Genomic DNA, 24,880 nt, shown 5'->3' with positions numbered 1-24,880 from the left:
TTTCCGACTTTCTGTGAAAAATATGTTAGGGGGCAGTATTTGCACGGCCGGATAAAAAACGTACCCGATTTAAACTGGTTACTACTCTTGCCCAGAAATGAGAATATGCATATAATTAGTGGATTTGGATAGAAAACACTCTAAAGTTTCTAAAACTGTTTGAATGGTGTCTGTGAGTATAACATAACTCATATGGCAGGCCAAAACCTGAGAAGATTCCATACAGGAATTGCCCTGTCTGACAATTCGTTCTCCTTCTGTGGCATCTCTATCGAAAATACAGCATCTCTGCTGTAACGTGACATTTTCTAAGGCTTCCATTGGCTCTCAGAAGGCGCCAGAAAGTGTAATGGGGTGTCTGCAGTCTCTGGGCTAAATACAGCAGCTCTGTTTGTGAGTGGTAAGGCTGGGAACAGTGACACTGGAGATGCGCGTTCATGAGAATTCTCAATTTTTTTCTTTCAGCCTTTGAATGAATACAACGTCGCCCGCTTGGAATATTATCGCTATTTTACGAGAAAAATAGCCTAAAAATTGATTTTAAACAGCGTTTGACATGCTTTTTTTTGTAACGAAATGCGCTTGCGCATCACCCTTCGGATACTGACCTGAACGCACAAACAAAACGGAGGTATTTGAATATAACTATGGATTATTTGGAACCAAAACAACATTTGTTGTTGAAGTAGAGGTCCTGGGAGTGCATTCAGACGATGAACAGCAAAGGTAATTCAATTTTTCTTATAGTAAATCTGAGTTTGGTGAGGGCCAAACTTGGCGGGTGTCAAATTAGCTAGCCGTGATGGCCGGGCTATGTACTCAGAATATTGCAAAATGTGCTTTCGCCGAAAAGCTATTTTAAAATCTGACACCGCGATTGCATAAAGGAGTTCTGTATCTATAATTCTTTAAATAATTGTTATGTATTTTGTGAACGTTAATCGTGAGTAATTTAGTAAATTCACCGGAAGTTTGCGGTGGGTATGCTAGTTCTGAACATCACATGCTAATGTAAAAAGCTGATTTTTGATATAAATATGAACTTGATTGAACAAAACATGCATGTATTGCATAACATAATGTCCTTGGAGTGTCATCTGATGAAGATCATCAAAGGTTAGTGCTGCATTTAGCTGTGGTTTGGGTTTTTGTGACATATATGCTTGCTTTGAAAATGGCTGTGTGATTATCTTTGGCAGGGCACTCTCCTGACATAATCTAATGTTTTGCTTTCGCTGTAAAGCCTTTTTGAAATTGGACAATGTGGTTAGATTAACGGGAGTCTTGTCTTTAAAATGGTGTAAAATAGTAATATGTTTAAGAAATTGAAGTTATAGCATTTTTGAGGTATTTGTGTTTAGCGCCACACGATTCCACACGATTCCACTCCCTTGCCCAGGGAGGTTAAATTTAGGTACACTGAAATAAGTCTTACGGTTAAATTAAGGTATTAATACCCACTGGATGAAGTTAAGTATTAAGGTTTAGGATAGAGTTCAACTAGAAACAACTATGGGGTTAACTTTTTTAGGATAGGGGGCAGCATTCGGAATTTTGGATGAAAAGTGTGCCCAAAGTAAACTGCCTGCTACTCAGGCCCCGAAGCTAGGATATGCATATAATTGGTAGATTTGGATAGAAAACACTCTAAAACTGTTAAAATTATGTCTGTGAGTATAACAGAACTTATTTGGCAGGTTAAACAATTTTTTTGTGGAGGTGACAGCGTTTAGAAATTTCTATGTGGATCTAGATTTTTAATGCACTTGCTTGCAGTTCCTATCGCTTCCACTGGATGTCAACAATCTTTAGAAATTGGTTGATGTTTTTCTTTTGAGTAATGAAGAAGTATGGCTGTTCAGAACCAGGATCGAGTCTAGTGTACTGTTGTGGTTGGGGCACACAACCTGAAAGCTCGCTCCACTTTTTTTTTCATCCAGTATTGAACACGGTTTATCCCGTCTTAACTTTGATTGATTATTTACGTTAAAAAAATCCTAAAATTGTATTAGGAAAGTTGTTTGAAATGTTTGGATCAAGATTACAGGTAACTTATTAGATATTTTGTATCATGTTGCGCGAGTTGGAACCGGTGTTTTTCTGAATCAAACGCGCCAAATAAATTGACATTTTGGAGATATAACGACGGAATTTATCGAACAAAAGGACCATTTATGATGTTTATGGGACATATTGGAGTGCCAACAGAAGAAGATCTTCAAAGGTAAGGCATGAATTATATCGTTATTTCTGAGTTTGGTGTCGCGCCTGGCGGGTTGAATTATGATTGTCATGTGTTTGTTTGATGGGGGGCTGTCCTCAGATAATAGCATGGTTTGCTTTCGCCGTAAAGCCTTTTTGAAATCTGACACGGTGGCTAGATTAACAAGAAGTTAAGCTTTAATTTGGTCTATTGCACTTGTGGAAAGTTAAATATTTTTTATATATTCTTTTGGCCGAAAAGATGCAGGTCAATGCACCATTCATATAATTCACCAATACATTTCTTGGTAGTACAACAAATATTGCTTCCAGGCTGTAAATCACAGCTGGCCTGGTAAATGTGTACCCTCCAGCCATTTGGGATGCACTGTTTCAGTTGTGACTCAATATAAAGGAAAGAAATGGACGAATGTAACCAAGGCTGACAGCTTCAATACAACCAAACCATTTATTTTTTATTTAACCTTTATTTATCTAGGCAAGTCAGTTAAGAACAAATTCTTATTTACAACGACGGCCTACCCCGGCAAACACTGGGACAATTGTGCGCCACCATATGGGACTCCCTATCACAGACAGATGTGATGCAGCCTGGACTCGAACCAGGTACTGCAGTGGAATGCAGTGAGATACAGTGTCCTAGTCCCACTGCGCCACTTAGAAGCCCTAGCAAGGGCAATGATCACAAGTCAGTCATAAGGTGGATAATCAAATCAAATTGTATTAGTCACATGCACCGAATACAACAGGTGTAGACCTTTCAGTGAAATGCTTACTTATGAGCCCCTAACCGACAGTGCAGTTAAAAAAAATACGTATAAGAATAAGAGATAAAAGTAACAAGTAATTAAAGAGGAGCAGTAAAAAATAACAATATAGGGGGGTGCCGGTACAGAGTCAATGTGCGGGGGCACCGGTTAGTTGAGGTAGAATGTACATGTAGGTAGAGTTATTGAAGTGACTATTGCATAGATGACAACAGAGAGTGGCAGTGGTTTGGAGAGGGGAGGGGGGGGGGCAATGTGAATAGTCTGGGTAGCCATTTGACTAGATGTTCAGGAGCCTTATGGCTTGGGGGTAGAAGCTGCTTAGAAGCCTCTTGGACCTAGACTTGGCGCTCCGGTACCGCTTGCCATGCAGTAGCAGAGACAACAGTCTGTGACTAGTGTGGCTGGAGTCTTTGACAATTTTCAGGGCCATCCTCTGACACCGCCTGGCAAAGAGGTCCTGGATAGCAGGAAGCTTGGCCCCAGTGTAGGACTGGGCCGTTCGCACTTCTCTCTGTAGTGCCTTGCGGTCGGAGGCCGAGCATTTGCCATACCAGGCAGTGATGCAACCGGTCAGGATGCTCTCTTGACCGGGCTAGCTAGCTTATCTATTATGTACGTTAGCTATAAACACAGAGCCTAACGTTAGCTAGCTAGCTAATGGGAGGATTTGTCACTGGACGAGTGGGTGAGTGGCCGACTTTTTCCTCCATATTGTTTTTCTGTGGCTACAGCTAGAGATGCAGGCATGATTTGGTTAGCTACCAAGAAATGCGAATCACTTTGCTAGCTAGCTATCCTGAACTTGAATGACTGTCATCCACAGTTAGCATATATCTTAGTTGTCAATCAAATGTATTTGGTATCGTTCAAATGGGCTGTCAGGCAAGTTCCCATTAAATTGTCAAAACGTGGCTTGAGACAAGCCCCATCATTTATAAGCGCCATTTTGACACAATTAGCTGAAAAAGTTTGAGAGAGTTTATCTACTGTTTCCTCGTTAGATTGTAGCTAATTTCGCTCTGTCTAACATCAGTTGTTGAACTTGTTGTTGGTGATGTGCATAGGTAACTGAGGGTGAGAAAGTACCCAAATGTAAGAGGAGTATCGTGGTATTTACATACAGTTTTATTTACCGCAGTGTCTGTTAATTGTCCAAACGCACGGCCACGTTCCCACTCTATTGCTACAGAATTTTCACAAATGCCTTACTCTACGTCATTCCCAAAACATTCTATGAATGTATGAAAACGTGAAAATAACAATATCGAAGTGCACGTTTGTCAGAAAATGTTAAAAAAGCGGCATATTCTTCCTGTATTAAGATTTCATGTTGATTAAACACTGTCAGTTTCACTTTAAGGATAAAGGATAGGGTTAAAACTTTAGGCATTAATTCCAAATGGTCTTCCTAAATCATTGTGGGCAGATTGGGGAGTGGTCTAAGCTGCAAACTCTGGCTCCATAGTCAGCTGATTCAATCCCATTGTGAGGCACTTGTTTTTAGTTGATTTTCTTTTGCCCCCTAGTGGCCAGTTCTGACAGTGTCTCCCAAAATCCAGGGGATCTGCACACATCAGTCGAATGTTGCCTTGGATCTGGTGTGATCCCTCTGGGTGGCTAATAGGGGAGATAACCAGGGCTAGGCCAGCAACCAAGAGGGAGGTTGGGGGGAGAGAACCAGGGCTAGGCCAGCCCCTGGAGAAAGGAGAGAACCAGGGCTAGGCCAGCCCCTGGAGAGAGGAGAGAACCAGGGCTAGGCCAGCCCCTGTAGGGAGGTAGGGGGAGAGACCCAGGGCTTGGCCAGTTAAGTGGAGCATTTTCCTCTTTCTTCCTCCCTCTCTATATCCTTACCTCCCTCCTTGTGTGTGTGTGTGTGTACTGTTTGTGTATTTTTTTTTATTTAACCTGTTATGGCTAGGGGGCAGTATTTTCACGGCTGGATAAAAAACGTACCCGATTTAATCTGATTATTAGTCCTGCCCAGAAACTGGAATATGCATATAATTATTAGCTTTGGAGAGAAAACACTCCAAAGTTTCTGAAACTGTTTGAATGGTGTCTGTGAGTATAACAGAACTCCTATGGCAGGCAAAAACCTGAGATGCTTCTGTTCAGGAAGTACCCTGTCTGAACATTTCTTGCCCTTCTTTATTATCTCTATCGTTTACAAAGGATCTCTGCTCTTACGTGACACTTCACACGTCTCCAATGAGGTCTCATAGCCCGGGAAAAACAGGAATGACGTAATTCAAAGCCCTGGCTGAAACAAAGGAGAGCAAAAGCTAAGTGGTCATTCAATGGACTAAGCCTTAGGCGCGTGACACGCCCCGCCCCCGGCTTTCGGTTTTTTCCTCAGTTTACAGACAGGCAGATTCCCGGTCGGAATATTATCGCTTCTCTACGAGATAAATTGCATAAATATTGGTTTTAAACAGCGGTTGACATGCTTCGAAGTACGGTAATGGAATATTTAGAAATTTTTTGTCATATTTTGCGTCATGCTCGTGGCCGAGATTTAGCGTTGGGATAGTGTCTAGAACGCACGAACAAAACGTTGCTGTTTGGATATAACGATGGATTATTTGGGACCAAACCTACATTTGTTATTGAAGTAGAAGTCCTGGCAGTGTATTCTGATGAAGAACAAGCAAGGTAAGAACATTTTTCTTATAGGAAATGTGATTTTGGTGAAGGCTAAACTTGCAGGGTGTCTAAATAGCTAGCCCTGTAACGCCGGGCTATGTACTTACATTATTGCAAAATGTGCTTCATCCGAAAAGCTATTTTAAAATCGGACATATCGAGTGCATAGAGGAGTTCTGTATCTATAATTCTTAAAATAATTGTTATGCTTTTTGTGAACGTTTATCGTGAGTAATTTAGTAAAATCACCGGAAGTGTTCGGTGGGAATGCTAGTTCTGAACGTCACATGCTAATGTAAAAAGCTGTTTTTTGATATAAATATGAACTTGATTGAACAGACATGCATGTATTGTATAACACAATGTCCTAGGAGTGTCATCTGATGAAGATCATCAAAGGTTAGTGCTGCATTTAGATATGGTTTGGGTTTATGTGACATGATATGCTAGCTTGAAAAATGGCTGTGTGATTATTTCTGGCTGGGTACTCTGCTGACATAACCTAATGTTTTGCTTTCGCTGTAAAGCATTTTTGAAATCGGACAGTTTGGTTAGATAAAGGAGAGCCTTGTCTTTAAATAGCTGTAAAATAGTCATATGTTTGAAAAGTGTAAGTTTTCGGATTTAGAGGAGTTTGAATTTCGCGCCCCGCCCATCATTGGATATTGGAGCAATCGTTCCGCTAGCGGAACGTGTAGTTAACTATGCAAGTCAGTGAAGAACAAATTCTTATTTACAATGGTGGCCTACCCCGGACAACACTGGGTCAATTGTGCACCGCCCTATGGGACTCCCAATCACAACCAGATGTGATGCAGCCTGGATCACATCACTGAACCAGGTACTCTAGTGACCCCTCTTGCACTGAGATGCAGTGTCTTAAACCCCTGCGCCACTTGGGAGCCCTGTATGTGTGTGTGTGGTGCATATAGTAGTGATGGGAATAAATCGATAAAGTTACATATCCGGGTATTATTTTCCACGCTATATCGTATATTGACAATATGGCAATATTATTTTTGCGCCAGTTCAGGACGTTGGGAATATATGGTTCTATCTGACATTTTTGTCAAAATGAGTTAGTCACATATAATTGATCTTTAAATGGTTTCTTCACATGTCTGTGAAGTTAGATTTTTTAAATGTGCATAAACTTCGCAATTTGAACTTCGCACTATAATGATCTTTCTGCAATCCAATCACAAGCCTGAACAAATACAGATGGACCAATCATACATATATTTTTGCCATCTCCCTCTAAATATGGTCTAGGCTAGTCTTGCCAGCAATAATGGCAATAAAAAATGACACTGTCAGAAATCTTAAGCCTTAAGACTTTAATCTACTTGAAAATCTATGGCAAGACCTGAAAATGGTTGTCTAGCAATGATCAACAACCATTTTGACAGAGCTTGAAGAACTGTGGTCAAATGTTGCACAATCCAGATGTGGAAAGCTCTTAGGGTGTTTCTCAATATGCATACTACCGTGCACCACACTCTCATGCTCTGAGGGCGTAATAGGCTAACTAGCCAACTAGTTAAACAGGCAAAAATGACCTGAAACTAATTTTATGCAAGGTAGATATACATTTTTTTGCTACCAATTCTTCAACTTACCCATTCACTGAACTGTCTTCCAGCCAGGTCAACAAAGGCAATAGAGACGAAACAAGATATACACAAAGCAACCATTTTACTTCTTAACAATCAGCTAGCTAGCGATATGTGAATCGTAATAATGTAGCTAACCAGATAGTTTACCAGGCAAAAATGACCTAAAACTAATATTATGCAAGATAGATGTCAATTCTTTGTGGGTAGCTAGCTAATAGTTCTTTGTGGCTATCTGGCAAGCTAACAGTACTAGTACCTAGCCAGTGAGCCCTATTAACTTATTATGGGCTTGCCATCTAAGGTACGTAGGCAGGTAAACATGCCAAAATTAACACAGCATGTATTTATTAACGTATCAAGATAAAACATTGTAGTCAAGTAACATATGAGATGTGAATAGGCAACATTTCGTTACGAAGTTGGAGTGTATTTTCTCTCGCTTCAGCTCAAATATTGTCTGCCATTGATTTCAATTAATGTTGCGTAATTTTTTACATGGTTGCATCATATTTCTTTGCGTACTTTCTGTTGAACCTTTGATCGATGCATGCTTAAAAATATGTACAAAGACCAAAAATATGTACAAACCGAGTATGCATTTGCCCTCCGTACGCAAGTACCCTCTGTGCTCCGTTTCGCATATATTGATTTGGACTCATACTCCAACCCTCCCATGGTCCAATTTGCATGTACTCGGAGCACAGTAGTATGCATTTTGAGAAACACCCTTAGAGACTTACCCAGAATGACTCCCAGCTGTAAACACTGCCAAAGGTGCTTCTACAAAGTATCGACTCAGGGGTGGGAATACTTATGGAAATTTGATATTTCTGAATTTTATTTTCAATAAATGTGCAAAAATGTCTAAAAACAGGTTTCACTTTGTCATTATGGGGTATTGTGATGTCATTATGGGGTATTGTGATGTCATCATGGGGTATTGTGATGTCATTATGGGGTATTGTGTGTAGATGGGTGAGAAAAAAACGAATATTTTATCAATTTTGAATTCAGGCTGTAATGCAAACAAATGTGGAATAAGTCAAGGGGTATGAATATATTCTGAAAGCACTGTTAATAGTGAGCAATATGTTTGGAACGTGAATCGCAATAAAATCACAGTATGGAATCGCAATACATACAGTGGTTCTTCCTTTAAAAGTTTTGAGCTTATGCCGCGACTGTTTGTGGTAGATGGTGGCAGATTGTGGTAAATTGCGTCATTCTGGCAACAATGGCTGACACTCAAACAACATGCCATATAATTCTGCGGCACCCTGCAAGCTGTGCTGCAGTAGGCCGCAATTTTTAAAGGAAGAACCACTGTATGCTGTAGAATCATGGGATTCATGAAAATCACAATAAATATTGTATCCGAACCTAAGTATTGTGATAATATTGTATCGTCAGGTCCCTGGTAATTCCCAGCTCTAGCATATACCCTTTAAGACTGGGGGGGATAGACTGGAGCAAGGGGCATAGCATCATTTCACCAGTTCACATCTGGTCTCACGTCAGTAAATTGGAGTGCTTGGCAGCATGCTAGTGTCCTTCATCCCACTGTGGGACTGAACCAAGCATGGGCTGTATACTCATCCACTACCTACTGATATTATGACTTAACAGCCTTGTCAGTTGACCTTGTAAACAGGTGATGTCCAGTGGGTCTAAAAGAGGTCTAACTTTCACATTACCAGCAGTTCCCAATTCACTCCCTAGACCTTTCCCTTAGGCCCTAATCCTTTGGCTCTGAACCTTTGATTTTTGCAGATATGTAAGGTGGAAGAAATATTGGCAGAAGCTCCACCATTGCACTGCTTGTACTTATCCAGACCCTTCCGATCTGCGAACATCAAAGAGTCACCATTGAAGAAGGCAAGGGAATGAATTGGGACCAACTCTTCCTCATTAACACAAGTTAACAATCAAAGATCCTAGGTCAAAGGTTAGTGTTTGAGATGCCAGACGGTGATATTGGTTGGTACCTGCGGGGAAGTGTTCGTTGATTGGCCAGTTGTCCACCTGCAGGGTGGCGTTTCCCCCATTCCTTGTGAATCGAACCAGGTGGTATTTCCCGTCATTGATCGCAGTGTTTAACTCCTTCACACTGATGTCCACCGTGCCGATGTTGAACGTCACGCCCACCTTGCCTTCCATCTGGAAGGAGACAGAAGAAGAAAAATACATTTATTAAAATATATCAATGACTTTCTTGTTACAGGCAACCTGGAAAAGCAACGTGCAGCAGGGCGAAGAATCATTCATCCTGATCACATAATAATGAGTAGATCTTTGGAAGAAAAAGTGATTTGTAGATCAGTGACTCTGTGCAGTGCAGTCGACCTCAAACACGCAAAACATGTCTTTATTAACTGGTATCAACCACTTTAATTCAGCAGGCAGTCTTCAGGTTGATCATTGATTTTTCCCCATTGGTAAAATGTGTCAATATGAGATGCCACATCCTACATATAGAATAGCAGAGATGCTCAGAACAATAGCATTTTCAATTCGTGGCTGAGAACCAATTCCATTATGAGCTTCATATCTACAATCAATGCAGAAATCTCCATTGCATTTGTAATATCGTGATACCAGGGAAGACCAGGAATCAAGATCTTTGCAGAAGATGTCAACTGATAGCAGTGTTTGATTCAGTACTGCTGCGCCAACAACAAACAGCATGCAGTATAGTACACTACAGTAACAGAAAAAGTTCAACAATCCATTTAAACATGACTTTGTTAACCTACCTTTTCCCCCCCTGTCCTCTCACTGAGCTATGAATGAACTCATAGAAACATACACAACTATACTTCTTACAATAAAATATGGTATTGGCCATGCATTCTACTACAGGTGGTGTGCTAGTATTGCCATGGTAACATAACCAGTTTTTCCAATTTCTTCACAACCATACAGCATCACGGAATAGTAGACAATATACACTCTTAGAGATTCCAAAACGGTTCTTTGTGAATAGGTTCTACCTGGAACCCAAAAGGGTTCTCACATTGGGACATCTGAGAAACCCTTTTAGGTTCTAGGTAGAACGTGTTTTTCTAAGAGTGTAGACTCCAATGGTATACCACAGAGTTGGTAGCTATACTAGCTAGCATCACAATTCATTATCCATTATAAACTGGGTGTTTCGATCCCTGAATGCTGATTGGCTGACAGCTGTGGTATATCAAACCGTATGCCACAGGTATGACAAAACATTTATTTTTACTTCTCTAACTACGTTGGTAACCAGTTTATAATAAGGCACCTCTGGGGTTTGCGGTACATGGCCAATATACCACTACTAAGGGCCGTATCCAGGCACTATGAACAGCCCTTAGCTGTGGTATATTGGCCATTTACCACATATCCCCAAGGTGCCTTATTGCTTAATTAATGTGATTAGATTTAGCTAGCAGCCTGGAAGCAGGCACAATGTTCTCTCCAGCCTGTCAGTACCCAACACCAGGACAGATGCCCTCCTATATGTAGTAGCACATATTTTATTTAAACACAAAGTTAAAGGTTACATCACTCTGAGAGAGAGTGAGAGAAAGAGAAAGAGAGCAAGAGAGACAGAGAGACAGAGAGAGAAAGAGAGAGAGAGAGAGAGAGAGAGAGCAAGAGAGAGAGAGAGATGGAGAGACAGAGAGGGAGAGAGAGAGAGACAGAGAGAGAACGAGAGGGAGAGCGAGAGAGAGAGAGGGAGAGAGAGGGAGAGAAAGAGTGAGAGAGAAAGAAAAGAGAGAGACAGAGGGAGAGAGAGAGAGAGGGGGAGAGAGGGAGAGAGAGAGACATAGATAGAGAGATGGAGAGGGAGAGGGAGAGGGAGAGGGAGAGGGAGAGGGAGAGGGAGAGGGAGATGGAGATGGAGAGAGAGAGAGCAAGAGAGAGAGAGCAAGAGAGAGAAAGAAAGAAAGAGAGAGAGCGAGAGAGAGCGAGAGAGAGCGAGAGAGAGAGAGAGGAGAGAGAGAGAGAGAGAGAGAGAGAGAGAGAGAGAGAGAGAGGAGAGAGAGAGAGAGAGAGAGAGAGAGAGAGAGAGAGAGAGAGAGAGAGAGAGAGAGAGAGAGAGAGAGAGGGAGAGGGAGAGGGAGAGGGAGAGAGAGAGGACAGTCAGGACCTTGGTGGTTTCTCACCACAAATGACTTTCTCACCAACTTGCTACTTTAAAACAACCTGCCAACATGTTTGATCGGAGCTGCTTGGATATTCACAAGGCACACAGGCGCTACATGGAAATGGTTTTAAAGTGAGAGAGTTTTCTCTCATTATGGTTCTGAGTGGGTTTTAGCACGCAACGCTTCAGATTCAGAGACTCTCAGTGAGAGTGAATGGACTAGAGTTAAACTAGTGGTACTCCTGGGGTTTACTAGACCACGTGATCCCAAACTTTTCCATTCGGGAACCCTCTTCCAGCATTGGGGAACGTCCCACGCCCCACCTGCACACGTGCACATGCACGCCACTTCTATTTCTAAAGTTTGTGAGACAAATGTATTTCCTGCAATTCTACACATTTTCTCATGGGGTGCAAAGAAAATGTTGCAGTTTTAAATGTAATATTTGAGTGACAAAAAGATGACAAATGTTAGTTGACATGGGCTAGTTGATCAGGACAAGTAATAAATATCTCTCTAAGGTACGTAATGACTAACATGACGAGGATCTGATGATGCACTCCCCAATTTCGAAATTGCAGCTTGTGCATTCTACTATTACAATGTTTAAGAGTAAGTTTAAACCCTGAGGTTTTTTTTTTGGGGGGGGGGACCCACAATTTGGAACCACTTTGGGAGCCACTGTACTAGACTACTACGAGACTGCTGCTCCAGATGGGTGATATAAGGTGCTATATAGACATGGTAAGCATACAGAGAAAACAGCTACTGTATGTCTTTGTAAGCAGAGAAAAAAAGCTACATCTCATTCAGGATTAGAGCATCAAAGATCTTTAAGGCAAGAGGCACTCATGTTGGAAGGATGCAAAAAAGGTTACATTTATCATTTCTATGGAAGTACTTTAATTGAACTGCAGAGAAACTAACGAACTAGAAACGAAGCCTCAAGTTTTAATCTAAAATTGCTTTCTCCTCCTTTCAGCAAGAACAATCCTTGAGGAGTAAACTCTGATCCGACTCTATGTTTTAATTTCTCCCAAAATGAACGCTGTTGTAGTGAACATGTTTTCACTGAATGTCTGTAGGTAGTACCACTCTGGTGTAGTGTTTTCAATGCCATTTTAAAGATGTTGGGCTTTAGCAAACACACACACACACACACACACACACACACACACACGTCCTGATTCACTAGGTCTAATCTCTTCACTGATCCATTAACAAACGTCATGTCATCAGGCCTTTTGGGTCGCTGCACACACACACACACACACATGTCCAGTTGGCTGTGGGCCTTTAAAGCAGGTAATTAGACTGAAACATTCCCAGAGGGGATTAGAACAACTGACATGAAAAACACTGTTGCCTTACATCCATACTGAACATTCTCCCTCTCTCCCTATCAATCTCTCTTTCTCTCCCTCTCTATCTCTCTTTGTCTCTCTCTCAATCTCTCTTTCTCTTCCTCTCAATCTCTCTTTCTCTCCCTCTCAATCTCAATCTCTTTTTCTCTCCCTCTCAATCCCTCTCTCCCTCTCAATCCCTCTCTCTCTCTCTCTCTCTCTCTCTCTCTCTCTTGTGTGTGATTCACTGGCATGGCATGACAGCAGGTGTTCAGTCTGGAGAATCTGGAGACATTTGACGAATCAGAAATGAAGAATGGAGGGTTTTTTCTTGTCCTCCACTTCATCATTCTCTTCATTTTGTCTCTGCGTAGGTGAGCAGAGCGTGGAGGAACACTCCTACATGGGGTAAAAATACATCACGTTACAGCCTCATTGCTCCGCCCTCAACTTCCTGATTTGTCTCTGTGCTGTTGTGCTGTTTGTTAATGTTTGGGTTTTTATTTTTGTATTCAACTTTTCCATCCCGGACACTTTATCTGGACGTGGTTCGTCAGGACCTCCACCAGCCGAAGCTAAGTAGTAACATTACCATGATGCCTTCTAATTGCAGTCGCTGTACTCATAATATACAGGAGAACGATCGCCTTATGGCAAGGATAGCTGTGTTGCAAGCCCAGTTTCAGATGCAATCGTTAGGCAAGGGAAATTAAATGTAGCAAAGGATGAAACAGTGTCTGTGCCACCAGTAAGCACAGATAGTAGTATAAATCCCCTCGCACAGTCCCCGCAGCCGGACAAATTTCTCAAGGCTTCTGAGAAGAAATGCTGTCGACATGCTCAGCCGGTGTCGCTCATTCAGCCGACAGAAACTTTGAACCGGTTCTCCCATTAAGCAGCGAGTCGGAGTCAGAGTCAGTCTTCTCAGATCTCTCCTCCACCCGTTACGGGGTCTGAGACGCCGAAGCCTCCCACCATTAGCTCTGACAAATTGAATACCCTAGTCATTGGCGACTCCATTACCCACAATATTTGACTTAAAAAGAATCATCCAACGATCATACACTGTTCACCAGGGGGCAGGGCTACCAACGTTAAGGCTAATCTGAAGATGGTGCTGGCTAAGGCTAAATCTGACGAGTGTAGAGAATATAGGGATATTGTTATCCACGTCGGGCACCAATGATGTTAGGATGAAACAGTCAGAGGTCACCAAGCGCAACATAGCTTCAGGGTGTAAATCAGCTAGAAAGATGTGTCGGCATTGAATATTTGTCTCTGGCCCCCTCCCAGTTAGGGGGAATGATGAGCTCTACAGCAGAGTCTCACAACTCAATTGTTGGTTGAAAACTGTTTTCTGCCCCTCCCAGAAGATAGAATTTGTAGATAATTGGCCCTCTTTCTGGGACTCACCCACAAACAAGACCAAGCCTGGCCTGCTGAGGAGTGACGTACTCCATCCTAGCTGGAGGGGTGCTCTCCTCTTATCTATGAACATAGACAGGGCTCTAACTCCTCTAGCTCCACAATGAGATAGGGTGCAGGCCAGGCAGCAGGCTGTTAGCCACCCTGCCAGCTTAGTGGAGTCTGCCACTAGCATAGTCAGTGTAGTCAGCTCAGCTATCCCCATTGAGACAGTGTCTGTGCCTCGATCTAGGTTGAGCAAAACTAAACATGGCAGTGTTCGCTTTAGCAATCTCACTGGAATAAAGACCTCCTCCATTCCTGTCATTATTGAAAGAGATTGTGATATCTCACATCTCAAAATAGGGTTTCTTAATGTTAGATCCCTCACTTCCAGGGCAGTCATAGTCAATGAACTAATCACTGATCATAATCTTGATGTGATTGGCCTGACTGAAAAATGGCTCAAGCCTGATGAATTTACTGTGTTCAATGAGGCCTCTCCTCCTGGTTACACTAGTCACCATATCCTCCTCGCATCCCGCAATGGCGGTGGTGTTGCTGACATTTATGACAGCAAATTTACATTTACAAAAAAAAGGACTGCATTTTCATCTTTTGAGCTTCTAGTCATGAAATCTATGCAGCCTACTCAATCACTTGTTGTAGCTACTGTTTACAGGCCTTATACAGCGTTCCTCACTGAGTTCCCTGAATTCCTATCGGACCTTGTAGTCATGGCAGATAATATTCAACATTTTGGTGACTTTAATATTCACATGAAAAAGTCCACAGACCCACGCCAAAAGGCTTTCGGAGCCATCATTGACTCAGTGGGTTTTGTCCAACATGTCTCCGGACCTACTCATTGCCACAGTCATACCCTGGATCTAGTTTTGTCCAGTGGAATAAATAATGTGGATCTAAATCTTTTTTCTTCATAATCCTGAACTATTGGACCAGCATCTTATTACTTTTGCAATCGCAACAAATAATCTGCTCAGACCACCACCAAGGATCATCAAAAGCCGTACTATAAATTCTCAGACAACCCAAAGATTCCTAGATGCCCTTCCACACTCCCTCCATCTACCCAAGGACGTCAGAGTACAAAAATCGGTTAACCACCTCACTGAGGATCTTCATTTAACCTTGCGCAATATCCTAGATGCAGTCTGATATATCTGGTGTAATTCTCCTGTCTTATCCGGTGTCCTGTGTGAATTTAAGTATGCTCCCTCTAATTCTCTCTCTCGCCCTCTCCCCTCCCGAAGCACCTGAGCCCTAGGATCATGCCTCAGGACTACCTGGCCTGATGGCTCCTGGCTGTCCTCAGTCAACCTGGTCGTGCTGCTGATCCAGTTTCAACTACTTGACCTTTCAAGAGCAGCTCACTGACTACACCTACTGACCCATAGAGATGAGCTCACTGACTACACCTAGTGACCCGTAGAGACCAGCTCACTGAGTACACCTAGTGACCCATAGAGACCAGCTCACTGACTACACCTAGTGACCCGTAGAGACCAGCTCACTGACTACACCTAGTAACCTTAGAGACGAGCTCACTGACTACACCTAGTAACCTTAGAGACGAGCTCACTGACTACACCTAGTGACCCGTAGAGACGAGCTCACTGACTACACCTAGTAACCTTAGAGACCAGCTCACTGACTACACCTAGTGACCCATAGAGACCAGCTCACTGAGTACACCTAGTGACCCGTAGAGACCAGCTCACTGACTACACCTAGTAACCTTAGAGACGAGCTCACTGACTACACCTAGTGACCCGTAGAGACGAGCTCACTGACTACACCTAGTGACCCGTAGAGACCAGCTCACTGACTACACCTAGTAACCTTAGAGACGAACTCACTGACTACACCTAGTGACCCGTAGAGACGAGCTCACTGACTACACCTAGTGACCCGTAGAGACCAGCTCACTGAGTACACCTAGTGACCCATAGAGACCAGCTCACTGACTACACCTAGTGACCCGTAGAGACCAGCTCACTGACTACACCTAGTAACCTTAGAGACGAGCTCACTGACTACACCTAGTAACCTTAGAGACGAGCTCACTGACTACACCTAGTGACCCGTAGAGACGAGCTCACTGACTACACCTAGTAACCTTAGAGACCAGCTCACTGACTACACCTAGTGACCCATAGAGACCAGCTCACTGAGTACACCTAGTGACCCGTAGAGACCAGCTCACTGACTACACCTAGTAACCTTAGAGACGAGCTCACTGACTACACCTAGTGACCCGTAGAGACGAGCTCACTGACTACACCTAGTGACCCGTAGAGACCAGCTCACTGACTACACCTAGTAACCTTAGAGACGAGCTCACTGACTACACCTAGTGACCCGTAGAGACCAGCTCACTGAGTACACCTAGTGACCCGTAGAGACGAGCTCACTGACTACACCTAGTGACCCGTAGAGACCAGCTCACTGACTACACCTAGTAACCTTAGAGACGAGCTCACTGACTACACCTAGTGACCCGTAGAGACCAGCTCACTGACTACACCTAGTGACCCGTAGAGACGAGCTCACTGACTACACCTAGTGACCCGAAGAGACCAGCTCACTGACTACACCTAGTGACCCGTAGAGACGAACTCACTGACTACACCTAGTGACCGGTAGACGAGCTCACTGACTACACCTAGTGACCCGTAGAGACGAGCTCACTGACTACACCTAGTGACCCGTAGAGACGAGCTCACTGACTACACCTGGTGACCCGTAGAGAACAGCTCACTGACTACACCTAGTGACCCGTAGAGACGAACTCACTGACTACACCTAGTGACCCGTAGAGACGAGCTCACTGACTACACCTAGTGACCCGTAGAGACGAGCTCACTGACTACACCTAGTGACCCGTAGAGACGAGCTCACTGACTACACCTAGTAACCTTAGAGATGAGCTCACTGACTACACCTAGTGACCCGTAGAGACCAGCTCACTGAGTACACCTAGTGACCCGTAGAGACGAGCTCACTGACTACACCTAGTGACCCGTAGAGACGAACTCACTGACTACACCTAGTGACCCGTAGAGACCAGCTCACTGACTACACCTAGTGACCCGTAGAGACGAGCTCACTGACTACACCTAGTAACCTTAGAGATGAGCTCACTGACTACATCCAGTGACCCGTAGAGACGAGCTCACTGACTACACCTAGTGACCCGTAGAGACGAGCTCACTGACTACACCTAGTAACCTTAGAGACGAGCTCACTGACTACACCTAGTGACCCGTAGAGACGAGCTCACTGACTACACCTAGTGACCCGTAGAGACGAGCTCACTGACTACACCTAGTGACCCGTAGAGACGAACTCACTGACTACACCTAGTGACCCGTAGAGACGAGCTCACTGACTACACCTAGTAACCCATAGAGACGAGCTCACTGACTACACCTAGTGACCCGTAGAGACGAGCCCACTGACTACACCTAGTGACCCGTAGAGACGAGCTCACTGACTACACCTAGTGACCTGTAGAGAGCAGCTCACTGACTACACCTAGTGACCCGTAGAGAGCAGCTCACTGACTACACCTAGTGACCTGTAGAGAGCAGCCTACTGACTACACCTAGTGACCTGTAGAGAGCAGCTCACTGACTACACCTAGTGACCTGTAGAGAGCAGCTCACTGACTACACCTAGTGACCCGTAGAGACGAGCTCACTGACTACACCTAGTAACCTTAGAGACGAGCTCACTGACTACACCTAGTGACCCGTAGAGACCAGCTCACTGAGTACACCTAGTGACCCGTAGAGACGAGCTCACTGACTACACCTAGTGACCCGTAGAGACCAGCTCACTGACTACACCTAGTAACCTTAGAGATGAGCTCACTGACTACACCTAGTGACCCGTAGAGACGAGCTCACTGACTACACCTAGTGACCCGTAGAGACCAGCTCACTGACTACACCTAGTGACCTGTAGAGACGAGCTCACTGACTACACCTAGTGACCCGTAGAGACCAGCTCACTGACTACACCTAGTGACCTGTAGAGACGAGCGTACGAGATAAGTGAAAAGTAAACACGCTCTTTCACATCATTAATAAAAAACAACTCTCTCTCTCTCAACAATCTTTCATCTCAGCTCATAATGGAGGGAGGCAGAAAAACATGGAAAATGCATCTTCTAAAAGTCGTGTTTAAGGAAGGAAGGACTGCAGCATGACTACTGAACGCTGTCCCACCATGAGAGACGCTAAGAGCTTCTCATGACTACTGAACGCTGTCCCACCATGAGAGACGCTAAGAGCTTCTCATGACTACTGAACACCGTCCCACCATGAGAGACGCTAAGAGCTTCTCATGACTACTGAACGCTGTCCCACTACTAGACACGATAAGAGCTTCTCATGACTACTGAACGCTGCCCCACTATGAGAGACGCTAAGAGCTTCTCATGACTACTGAACGCTGTCCCACTATGAGACGCAAAGAGCTTCTCATGACTACTGAACACCGTCCCACCATGAGAGACGCTAAGAGCTTCTCATGACTACTGAACACCGTCCCACCATGAGAGACGCTAAGAGCTTCTCATGACTACTGAACGCTGTCCCACTACTAGACACGATAAGAGCTTCTCATGACTACTGAACGCTGCCCCACTATGAGAGACGCTAAGAGCTTCTCATGACTACTGAACGCTGTCCCACTATGAGACGCAAAGAGCTTCTCATGACTACTGAACGCTGTCCCACCATGACAGACGCTAAGAGCTTCTCATGACTACTGAACGCTGTCCCACTATGAGACGCAAAGAGCTTCTCATGACTACTGAACACTGTCCCACTATGAGGGACACTAAGAGCTTCTCATGACTACTGAACACCGTCCCACTATGAGAGACGCTAAGAGCTTCTCATGACTACTGAACACTGTCCCACTATGAGGGACACTAAGAGCTTCTCATGACTACTGAACACCGTCCCACTATGAGAGACGCTAAGAGCTTCTCATGACTACTGAACACCGTCCCACTATGAGAGACGCTAAGAGCTTCTCATGACTACTGAACATGGTTCCACTATGAGAGACGCTAAGAGCTTCTCATGACTACTGAACGCTGTCCCACTATGAGGGACACTAAGAGCTTCTCATGACTACTGAACACCGTCCCACTATGAGAGACGCAAAGAGCTTCTCATGACTACTGAACACTGTCTCACTATGAGGGACACTAAGAGCTTCTCATGACTACTGAACACCGTCCCACTATGAGAGACGCTAAGAGCTTCTCATGACTACTGAACATGGTTCCACTATGAGAGACGCTAAGAGCTTCTCATGACTACTGAACACTGTCCCACTATGAGAGACGCTAAGAGCTTCTCATGACTACTGAACGCTGTCCCACCATGAGAAACGCTAAGAGCTTCTCATGATTACTGAACGCGGTCCCACTATGAGACGCAAAGAGCTTCTCATGACTACTGAACACGGTCCCACTATGAGAGACACTAAGAGCTTCTCATGATTACTGAACGGGTCCCACTATGAGGGACACTAAGAGCTTCTCATGATTACTGAACGCGGTCCCACTATGAGAGACACTAAGAGCTTCTCATGATTACTGAACGGGTCCCACTATGAGGGACACTAAGAGCTTCTCCTGACTACTGAACGCTGTCCCACCATGAGAGACACTAAGAGCTTCTCATGATTACTGAACGGGTCCCACTATGAGGGACACTAAGAGCTTCTCCTGACTACTGAACGCTGTCCCACCATGAGAGACGCTAAGAGCTTCTCATAATCACTGAAGGAAGTCACGGTTAAAATGGGAACCGTGTCCAAGGAGGAGCATAGTACATGACCAGAAACACACACACACACGTACACACACACACACACACACACACACACACACACACACACACACACACACACACACACACACACACACACACACACACACACACACACACACACACACACTGTAGCCTAGAAGTTGAACTGAAAGGGATAAAAGAAAAAACAAATGTTTGAGAACATCATGCTGTTCTGAATAGTGAATAAGAAATACATTTTCCAAAAACAGAAACATGTCTCATTGTATAGACAAAAGCGAAAAACACAGGCATGGAGGAATTAGCTCTGTGTGGTAGTGTCCCAGGGCATGGTGATATTAGTTCTGTGTGTGGTAGTGCCCCAGGGCATGGTGATATTAGTTATGTGTGTGGTAGTGCCCCAGGGCATGGTGATATTAGTTCTGTGTGTGGTAGTGCCCCAGGGCATGGTGATATTAGTTCTGTGTGTGGTAGTGTCCCAGGGCATGGTGATATTAGTTCTGTGTGTGGTAGTGTCCCAGGGCATGGTGATATTAGTTCTGTGTGTGGTAGTGCCCCAGGGCATGGTGATATTAGTTCTGTGTGTGGTAGTGCCCCAGGGCATGGTGATATTATTTCTGTGTGTGGTAGTGTCCCAGGGCATGGTGATATTAGTTCTGTGTGTGGTAGTGCCCCAGGGCATGGTGATATTAGTTCTGTGTGTGGTAGTGTCCCAGGGCATGGTGATATTAGTTCTGTGTGTGGTAGTGCCCCAGGGCATGGTGATATTAGTTCTGTGTGTGGTAGTGTCCCAGGGCATGGTGGGATTAGCTCTGTGTGTGGTGGTTTAGCTCTTCAAAGTCCTGACTAGTGTACCCTCTCCCTACACACACACACACATCACCTTCCAGAGGCAGCACCAACCTGATTGCCTTTCTCACCTGCCATGCTGTGATTAACATGAGTGTTCTTATTGGCCTGTCTGTCGCTGGGTAGGACAGCACTTCAAGGAGTCTTAATAAAAGGGGAGGAATGGCTATTGTTCCCCCAGTAACAGGCAAATCAGATTCAAACATACGCAAAACATAAGCAAACTCACAGGCACTTACACACACACACACAATCACACACAACCACACACACACAAAACATGTTACTGTTATACTGTTATCTAGTCAGACTGATGCTGTGCGGTGTCAAAACGCTGGTAAACTCCTACATAATTTCCACACCCATACACTGACTGCTCCCCCCCCTCTCCTGCCCTCTGCGGCTCAGCTGCCTGCCACTAAATCATTGTGTGTGTGTGTGTGTGTGTGTGTGTGTGTGTGTGTGTGTGTGTGTGTGTGTGTGTGTGTGTGTGTGTGTGTGTGTGTGTGTGTGTGTGTGTGTGTGTGTGTGTGTGTGCGATGGAGACAGGGGTATGTAAGATAAAGTAATTCTGTAGAAGCTAATGTAGCACATGGAGAGCTCCGCTCCGCTGGCGAGTGCTCGGTCCCACGTGATTCCTCCCCTCACTGACACCAGTAATCAGACCCACAATCCAATTCACTAGCCTCCGATCAATGCCTCCAACACAAGGTGCGCCCCAGGTAACCAATCACTTAGAGCCTGCCTCTCAGAGACTCTCCAAGCCCGTAGAGAGCTTTCACACTGTGTGTGTGTGTGTGAGTCTCCAGGCACACAGACAACCTTCACATCACAGCCCAAACCAGACCGACACGGGATACACAATAAATCCCACACTCTAGGTGGTAATTTTGTTAAAACAGCGAGAGACTATATAGCAACCGGGACTCTCCAGGCTAATAGACACCCTTCACATGACAGACATGTCCAGAGAGACAGAAGCTATACTGCCAGACAGAGAAATAGGTGAATGGTAATTTTGTTAAAGCCCAAAGCAGATGTTGCATGTTAAGAGGCCTGCAACTGTAGCCCACAGCATGGCAGAAATGTAGGACAGGATTGGATGAGTGATAGAAGAAGAGAAAACTGTGGAAGTATTGTGTGTAAGTATAACATATTTAACTGTGGATGTATTGTGTCTAAGTGTAACATATTTAACTGTGGATGTATTGTGTCTAAGTGTAACATATTTAACTGTGGATGTATTGTGTCTAAGTGTAACATATTTAACTGTGGATGTATTGTGTCTAAGTGTAACATATTTAACTGTGGATGTATTGTGTCTAAGTGTAACATATTTAACTGTGGATGTATTGTGTCTAAGTGTAACATATTTAACTGTGGATGTATTGTGTCTAAGTGTAACATATTTAACTGTGGATGTATTGTGTCTAAGCGTAACATATTTAACTGTGGATGTATTGTGTCTAAGCGTAACATATTTAACTGTGGATGTATTGTGTCTAAGTTTAACATATTTAACTGTGGATGTATTGTGTCTAAGCATAACATATTTAACTGTGGATGTATTGTGTGTAAGTGTAACATATTTAACTGTGGATGTATTGTGTCTAAGCGTAACATATTTAACTGTGGATGTATTGTGTGTAAGTGTAACATATTTAACTGTGGATGTATTGTGCGTAAGTGTAACACATTTTAAGTTAGGTGGCTGGTGCATGATTTGTAGCCTAGATCTGTAAAAGCGTTCTACATTTATAACATGTTAATATCAGCGTGAATAAATTTCTCCTAAACCAAGTTATCACATAGAAAACTCTGTCAGAAATGTAGGACAGGATTGGATGAGTGATAGAAGAAGAGAAAACTGTGGAAGTATTGTGTGTAAGTATAACATATTTAACTGTGGATGTATTGTGTCTAAGTGTAACATATTTAACTGTGGATGTATTGTGTCTAAGTGTAACATATTTAACTGTGGATGTATTGTGTCTAAGTGTAACATATTTAACTGTGGATGTATTGTGTCTAAGTGTAACATATTTAACTGTGGATGTATTGTGTCTAAGTGTAACATATTTAACTGTGGATGTATTGTGTGTAAGTGTAACATATTTAACTGTGGATGTATTGTGTCTAAGTGTAACATATTTAACTGTGGATGTATTGTGTCTAAGTGTAACATATTTAACTGTGGATGTATTGTGTCTAAGTGTAACATATTTAACTGTGGATGTATTGTGTCTAAGCGTAACATATTTAACTGTGGATGTATTGTGTCTAAGCGTAACATATTTAACTGTGGATGTATTGTGTCTAAGTTTAACATATTTAACTGTGGATGTATTGTGTCTAAGCATAACATATTTAACTGTGGATGTATTGTGTGTAAGTGTAACATATTTAACTGTGGATGTATTGTGTCTAAGCGTAACATATTTAACTGTGGATGTATTGTGTGTAAGTGTAACATATTTAACTGTGGATGTATTGTGCGTAAGTGTAACACATTTTAAGTTAGGTGGCTGGTGCATGATTTGTAGCCTAGATCTGTAAAAGCGTTCTACATTTATAACATGTTAATATCAGCGTGAATAAATTTCTCCTAAACCAAGTTATCACATAGAAAACTCTGTCACATACCTTATGGATATTTGGACATAAAAAGCTTGTCTTAATGACATAAATTAGATATAAACTAAAATCCTAGAAGGGAACCAGAAAATCTAGTAGGATCCGGTATCAAACTGAACCCAGGCCAGTGAGGAAGCTCAGATTACATACAGCATCCATCTGCCACCTGACATCATGCAGGACATCAGGGCTAAAATGAGTGAGCTGTGGTCAGGGTCCATCAGATCAGTATCATGGAACACAGAGAGGGTGTATCCCAAATGGAACTATTTTCCTTTTATAGTGCATTATTTCTGACCAGGGCCCTAGTAGTGCACTCTATAGGGCATAGGGGTCCGTTTGGGACGTATTCAGAGAGAGGTACTGTACAGTAGGATTGATATGAAGGTAGAACAAGAGACGGAGGATTGATGCTCATGGCCTTCACAACAACAAGTCATTCATTGTTGATAATTGACAGAAAATACTCAGAACAGATGACAGGACCATTTGTAGCATCTTGAAGATGTGTGTGTCTTCTGTTTCCAAGTCTGGAATTGGGATGACTTTGAAAGAGTGAAGTGTTTTCTGTGATGACATCTTCCTATGGCAGACTCTACAGTGCTCTGTGTCCGTGGTAATAGTATCCATGGAAACTCCATTATCTGGGTCTAGTTGGTTAATGCAGTAACATTTCCATCATATTTATCATTATTGAAATGGACAAGACTTCCTAACACTCCCTAAATTTAAACAAACCTAGCTGCAAATTAATTCAAATAAAAGAACTGAGGTCCTCAGATTCAGATGGGAGGGGGTTCATTTTACGCCCCACAACGGTCCTCAAATATTCACACAGAGGAGAAGCAGAAAGCAACGAACAACTCCACTCAACTCTAAGGTAAGGACAAGACCAAAATGTCCTCTTTACTTACTGCAGCCTGGTAATTGCTTAGCTAATGCCTGGAAGCCCATTAGTCCACTAACAGAGTGTGTTAAATGCTCATGAGAGCCAGTCAACGTTGACCTCTAACCCCAGCTAACTATATAAGAAAAACACAGCTGGTGAATATTTCATTTAAGCATGTCACGATAGTGAGGAGAGACGGACCAAGGCGCAGCGTGATTGGAGTTCCACATCTTTATTTTAGTGAAACTTAAACAAACAACGACCGTGAAGTACCGTAGTGCTACATGCACTCACTCAAAACAATATCCCACAAAACACAGGTGGGGAAACAGGTTACCTAAATATGATCCCCAATTAGAGGCAACGATTACCAGCTGCCTCTAATTGGGAACCATACAACTCACCAAAATAGAAATACAATGACTAGAACACCCCCCTGGTCACGCTCTGGCCTAAACACCATAGAGAACCAAGGAATCTCTATGGTCAGGGTGTGACAAAGCATGAGCAGGCAGCAGTACTGTGTAAGGTAA

General features: G+C 43.4%; 1 protein-coding gene across 3 annotated transcripts in view; it reads right to left on the bottom strand.

Annotated features, from left to right (window-relative positions):
* nrxn3b (neurexin 3b) overlaps window positions 1-24,880 on the bottom strand; it is a 547,141-nt gene that overhangs the window by 59,442 nt on the left and 462,819 nt on the right. For all 3 annotated transcript variants that reach the window (XM_029706324.1, XM_029706494.1, XM_029706412.1), the window contains one exon: window positions 9,238-9,409. In XM_029706324.1, the coding sequence (XP_029562184.1) occupies window positions 9,238-9,409 (172 nt within the window). The remainder of the gene's footprint in view (window positions 1-9,237; window positions 9,410-24,880) is intronic.

This window comes from Salmo trutta, chromosome 1, assembly GCF_901001165.1.
Source record: "Salmo trutta chromosome 1, fSalTru1.1, whole genome shotgun sequence".
Taxonomy (NCBI): domain Eukaryota; kingdom Metazoa; phylum Chordata; class Actinopteri; order Salmoniformes; family Salmonidae; genus Salmo; species Salmo trutta.
Note: the sequence above shows the minus strand (reverse complement) of the source record. Positions and strands in the feature narration are given on the sequence as shown.